We start from the raw sequence: 5,911 nt of genomic DNA on the forward strand, positions 1-5,911 counted from the left end.
AAAGCTGCTTGGGCAGAGCAAGGGGAGGCGAAGCTGCTGCGCTGCGGGGAAAGGGGGGGAAAAAAGGAATTAAAAAAACAACAACCGAAAAAAGGGGAAATAAAAAAAAAAAAAGAGGATTTCACCGTCCTTTCCTTCATTTGGGGAAGCCGCTCGGGAAAAATCCGACCTGCTCCGAGGAGCGGCGGTGTTTCGGGAGAAGCCCGGATGAGGAATTTTTGGGATTATTCCCCAAATTTCTGCCCCCGCAGCCCCCGCCCCTTTTTTCTCCAAAGGGCCAAAGCCAAGCGCGACCCCCAAAGCCCCTCCAGCCCCGAAATAAATGGAATAAAAATAAAAATGCGGCCGAGGAGCGGCGGCGGCTGAGCCCGGAGCGAGATCGGGAGGGGGAGGAAGGAGCAGCCGAGGGAGGAAGGAGAAGGAGGAAGGAGAGACCAGGGCGGGGGTCGCCCGTTGGGAAGCGATAATTAAACCCCCCCTCTATTTCAGGCCACAAAAAGAGGGCTTTTGACCCATCCAGGGAAGCCGGAATTAAATAAAAAACCCCAACAACAACGCGAGGGCAAATTTTCTTTTCTCTCTCTCTTTTTTTTTCTTTTTTAATAACTCCAATTTCCCCCTTTTCTCCCCGCGTTGACGCCACCCCCGGGGGGTGGATTCGGGGTGGGAAATTGGGGGGTTTTCCCCCGTTTTTTCATCCCCACGCGGGGCTGGGTTGGTAAACAAACGGGGCGGGAGGGCAGCGGCAGCTCGGGCTTTGTTCAACGTGAAGGTCCCGGCCGGGAGCGGGCAGATGTCGCTGTTGCTCCACGGTGCCGCTCCCGGTGGCGACAACTTGACCCCCGTGACGTTTCCGCCGTCTGAATCATCAAGGCCATTTTCAATCCTCATTGGCCTGAACATCACGTGGGGGTGAAGGATGGAGGGGGAAAAAAAAAGGAAAAAAGGGAAGGGGGGGGAGTGAAAAGCGATGCGTGGATAATTATGGGGCTTGATTTTTTTTTTTTTTTTTTAATTTTTTTTTTTTCCTCCCTCTCTCCTCCTTCCCCCCTCGCTAAAAAAAAGATGTCAGCCCCTGGCTGGAGTATTCCTCCTTAAAAGCCCTCTCGGAGAAAATGTCATGTCCCAACAATGTGACTCCCAACTCGTTTTTGATGGACTCGTTGAGCCGCGGGGAGAATTTCGCCTCGGGCCAGGGGATGTTCGGGCAGCCCGGCGGCGATTTCGGCTGCGGGGTGATGCGGAACTGTGGCATCCTCCCTTCTCTCCCCAAACGCGACGAGGTTTCCCTGGGATCCTACCCGTCCTACCTGGCTCAGCTCGACACCTGGGCCGACCCCAAAAGCGCTTTTAGGATCGAGCAACCTGTTGCGAGGCAGCTGCCGTCCTGCTCCTTCCCGGCCAGCGTCAAGGAGGAGAATGTCTGCTGCATGTTCACGGCGGAAAAAAGGGCCAAGAACGCCCCCGAAGGCGCCCTGTTCCCCTCCCCGCTGCCCGAATCGTGCCTGGGCGAGCACGAGGTGCCCGTGCCCAGCTACTACCGAGCCGGCCAAGGTTACCCCTCCCTGGAGAAGGCGCAGAATTGCGGCAATTCCGCCGATTTCGAGGCGACTTTTGAAGCCCGGGCGAGCCTGAGCGCCAGGAACGAGCATCTGGAAGCGGCTCCGCCGCCTCCTCCGCCTCCTCCGCCCGTGGTGGAGCGAATTTCGCCCAAATTCCAAGGGAATTTCCCCGAAAACGCCGCCGCGGAGCAGCCGCCGAGCGAAATTAAAACGGAAAAAAGCGGCGCCGCTGGAAAAGGCGGCGCGGCCGAGGCGGAGAAGGAGCTGAATAAAAGCACCGACACCACCAGCACCGATAATTCCGACAGCGAGGCGAAAGGTAGGCGAGAACCGTTCCTTATTTAATTGATTGGAGTGGTTAAGAAGAGAGATATTCAGGGAATGTTCAGGGAATATTCAGGAACGCGCTCTCTGCCCCGCCGGCTTCTCCCGCAGAAATTGGCTTTGAAATAATCGGGATTTTTTATGGAGGAAAAAAAAAACCCAAACCCCAGATATTCTGCCTCAAATCCTGCTGGTTTCAAACGTGTTCATAAATTTAATTACCAGAAGGGAGAAAAGGGAGCAGAGAGTGCGGTCGGAGCGGAGGAAAATCTGTTGTGCGCGTGTTTAATGCCAAAAAGAAGATGGGAAATCGGTGTTTGCGGAGAGCGGGAGTGGCTTTGCTTTGGAATCGCGGAGATTTGGGGCTCTTGGGGAGGGGTTGTTGTGATTTTTTGAGGCGGATGAACCCCGATTTTCGCCCCTTTTTCAGGGGGAATTCTCCATTTCCGCGCGCGAGGCGAGAATTGGTTTCCTCTGGCGTTGGCTCGGGGTTGGAAAAAAAAAAAAAAAAAAGGATTAAAATGAAAATAATGGAAATGAAAACGCGCGGAGAGGAATTCGCAGCTCCAGGCGGGAATTGTGGCTCTTCCCAGGCTTGGGAAGAGACTCAGGGAGAGGACAGAGCTTTTTTTTTTATTTAATTTTTGTTGTTGTTGTTGCTGACGAACCGAGGTCTCGTTTGCGGAGGCAAAAAAATGTTTCTGTTGTGCTGAGCAGATGTTTTAAGTTTGGGATTTTTCCGAGGCGAGGCTTGCATGGAAGGCGCTCGGATTTTTCGCTGGAGAGGCTGGAAATCGGCGAATATTCGGGGTTTCTTCCCCCATTAAATCCAAGCTGGGTAAATCCAGAGGCGGATTCAGCGAGCGGGAGCGATGGGAAGGGATGGATTTGGGTTTTCCGGGGAAAAAAAAAAAAACCCAAAAAATCTGGAAAAGCCCGCTCGGATCTAAGCCTGGCTTTGCCTGTGCTGGGTGGATTAAAAATATCCTCAAATTTAGGCTCTGCTCGCTTGTGGACTCCCCAAAAATCCTGGCCCCCCCAACAAAACCTCTCCTTCCCCATCAAAATTGGCCTTGGGAGAAGCAGAACCCAAAAATTCCCTTTTTTTTTTTTTCTTTCCCCTTCCCCCGCCCTCTTTATTTTATTTAATAATTCCCATTTCTGTTTTGGGGTCCGGAGGGGAAATGATTTGATCCGAGAGCTGAGCTGCGATCACACCCAGCAAAAACCGACAGAAAAAAACCCAAACAAAGGGGGGAAAAAAGCAAAGTCAAGGTTATCAAAACCCTGCAAACTTAATCTGCACAAAAGCGCCTTCAACGCCCGCGCCGGGAGAGGTTTTGGTGCGAGATAACCCCAAAATGAAGAGGTTATTTTGGGCTGGATTTGCGCTGTGGGTGGAAAGAACTGGAAAATAAATAAAGGGAGCGGGTTTGTCTCAGCTCGGATGTGGAATTTGGAGCGGACGCGCGGGGCTGCGCAGATTTTGGAGCTTTTTTGGGGTCGTTGCCACCGAGGTTTCGGGTTTGGAATGGTCCGAGGCGATTTGGGGAGGATTCGGGCGGTTTCTGTTCCTGGCGCTTCCTTGGGAAACCTCTCAAAGCTGCGATTTTCGTTTCCGTCGAGCCCGAATGTGGGGGTTTTTTAACTAAAAATCCCTTTCTGGTGGAATTTCAGCATTTGGGGGAGGGGGCGGAGAGCGTTCCAAGGGGATTCCCAAGGTTTGGTGGCATTCAAGGTTCTGGGGTCAACCCTGAAGGGCGAACCCCGAATTTTCACGGATTTCCCCCAAATCCGGCGCCGAGGATTTGCTGCGATTCTCTTGGATTTTCCCGGGGATTCAGGCTCAGATCCCGGCCAGGGATTTGGTGCCGGAGTTTTTCCTCCTCATGACCAAATTCAAAGCCCAAGGATCCGCCGGTGTTTGTTTAGGGACGTGTGAAACGCGGGCGCCTTTCCCGAAATTCCTCCAAATTCCCCCGGTTTGTGCCCTCGCAGCTCAGCCGGGAAATCCTCGAGGGAAAGGCTGCTCGGGGGCAGCGAAAATAAATTTATTTCACCCCAAAATATCCCCAAAACGCGCCCATTCCAGCCCCTGGATGAGCTGGTAAAGGATGGGGGTTTTGGGGTGATTTGGGGAAGCCCCCAGAGCTGCGGCGGACCCCACAACTCATCTCTGACCGCAGGGAGTTTTTAATTAGCGGTGTTTAATTGCCGTGGGGGAGGCAGGAGATCTTCACCCCGCGACCTTTGCGGGTTCCTCGGCGGTGGAGGTGCTTTCCCCACCCACTTATTCCCTAAAACCCCCCTCCAAACCCCACTTCTCTCCCCAAACCCCGATTTATCTCCCCAAACCTCGATTTATCTCCTCCAGACTCGATTCTTATCCCCAAAACCCCCATCCCCCTCTGCAAACCCCGATTTATCTCCCCAAGCCCCTATTTATCTCCTCCAAACTCGATTCTTCTCCCCCAAAACCAATTTCCCTCCCCAAAATCCCGGTTTCCTTCCCCCAAACCCCAAATTTCCCTGCCCCAAATCCCCATTCCCCCTCCCAAACCCCAGCTGATCTCCTCCAAACTGGATTCTTCTCCCCCAAACCCCCTTTTCTCTTCCCCAAAATCCCCATTCCCTTTCCCAAACCCCAGCTGATCTCCTCCAAACTGGATTCTTCTCCCCCAAAACCCCTTTTCTCTGCCGCAAAACCCCCTCCCCAAAACCCTGATCCCAGCGCAGCAGCGCATCTCTTTTTTTTTCAACCCCCCCCCCCCCACCTCTCGGAGAAAAAAAAAACCCTCCACAAACGCACCCAAACATCTTTATTTTAACGCGATTTTTTTTTTTTTGGGGGGGGGGGCGCGGAAAAAGACCCGTTTCAGCGCCTCGCCGCCCCTGCGAGGGTCTCTCACGCCGGGCTGTTATTTTTAACAGAGGACATAAAGGCGGAGAACGCCACAGGAAATTGGCTGACGGCAAAGAGCGGAAGAAAGAAGAGGTGTCCGTACACCAAGCACCAGACGCTGGAGCTGGAGAAGGAGTTTCTGTTCAATATGTACTTGACCCGAGAGCGCCGCCTGGAGATCAGCAAGAGCATCAACCTGACGGACAGGCAGGTCAAAATCTGGTTCCAAAACCGCCGCATGAAGCTCAAGAAGATGAACAGGGAGAACCGGATCCGCGAACTCACCTCCAATTTTAATTTCACCTGAGTCGCGTCCTCAGCGCCCGGAACCGCCCGCGATTTGTGTTTTTTTTTGTTTTTGTTTTTTTTTTTTTTTTGGGGGGTGGGGGGGTGTTTAGTCTCTATTTTATTATTATTTTATTATTTTATTGTTATTTTATTTTAATCGCCCCTCGGGTAGAAAGGCGACGCGCCCACCGGAAAAGAAGAAAAAAAAACAAAAAACAAAAAAACCCACCCCGATCCCAAAACGACTGAAATAAAATAAAATCAAAGGACCTCGAGTGGTTTTTACAGAGGGAGAAGATGCAGCGCTCTGAGCGCCAGGAGGAATTCTGCACCCGCGGTTTCTCGGTGGAAAAATAAAAGGTGGAGACGGTGGCTAAAAAACCCCCAAACCCGACCTTATCAGATGTTTTAAGTTATTTCCGTGCAGCACAAAGCAGAAGGACTTTCCCCCCGGTGTGTTTCGTACGTTTAGGAGGGAATAAATGCGTCCCGAAGTTGTTTTTTTTCCCCCCATATCTTAGCGTAGCCTGCCCATTGTAAAATAAAAACGGCGAAAAAACCCGAGGAAAAAAAGATGGATTTCATGGAAGTGTCTGTAAATTCAAGTTGCAGTGGGGACATCTCACGCCCGGCGTTGTGCAGTTCCTCCCAGGGAAGGCGATGCCATCCATAAAACAAAATATTTAAGGGGAATAGAGAAGAGGGGGAGGAAAAAAGGGGGGGAATAAAAGAGGAAAAAAAAAAATTAAAAAATCGAGCAGCGTTGGGTGATCCGCTGATGGGGGGAAAAAAAAAAGAAAAAGTCCATTTCTCGTGGCTGTGGTATTTAAATATA

At 51.8% G+C, this 5,911-nt stretch overlaps 1 protein-coding gene across 1 annotated transcript; it reads left to right on the top strand.

Annotated features, from left to right (window-relative positions):
• The first annotated feature begins 1,048 nt into the window (after window positions 1-1,048).
• On the top strand, window positions 1,049-5,327 carry HOXC10 (homeobox C10). The gene is made up of 2 exons (XM_048328060.1): window positions 1,049-1,881; window positions 4,818-5,327. The coding sequence occupies exons 1-2, from the start codon at window positions 1,116-1,118 to the stop codon at window positions 5,093-5,095; spliced, it is 1,044 nt and encodes a 347-aa protein (XP_048184017.1). The 5' UTR covers window positions 1,049-1,115; the 3' UTR covers window positions 5,096-5,327.
• The last annotated feature ends 584 nt before the right edge of the window (window positions 5,328-5,911 follow it).

The sequence above is a fragment of the Corvus hawaiiensis genome, chromosome 24, assembly GCF_020740725.1.
Source record: "Corvus hawaiiensis isolate bCorHaw1 chromosome 24, bCorHaw1.pri.cur, whole genome shotgun sequence".
In the NCBI taxonomy this organism is placed as follows: Eukaryota; Metazoa; Chordata; class Aves; order Passeriformes; family Corvidae; genus Corvus; species Corvus hawaiiensis.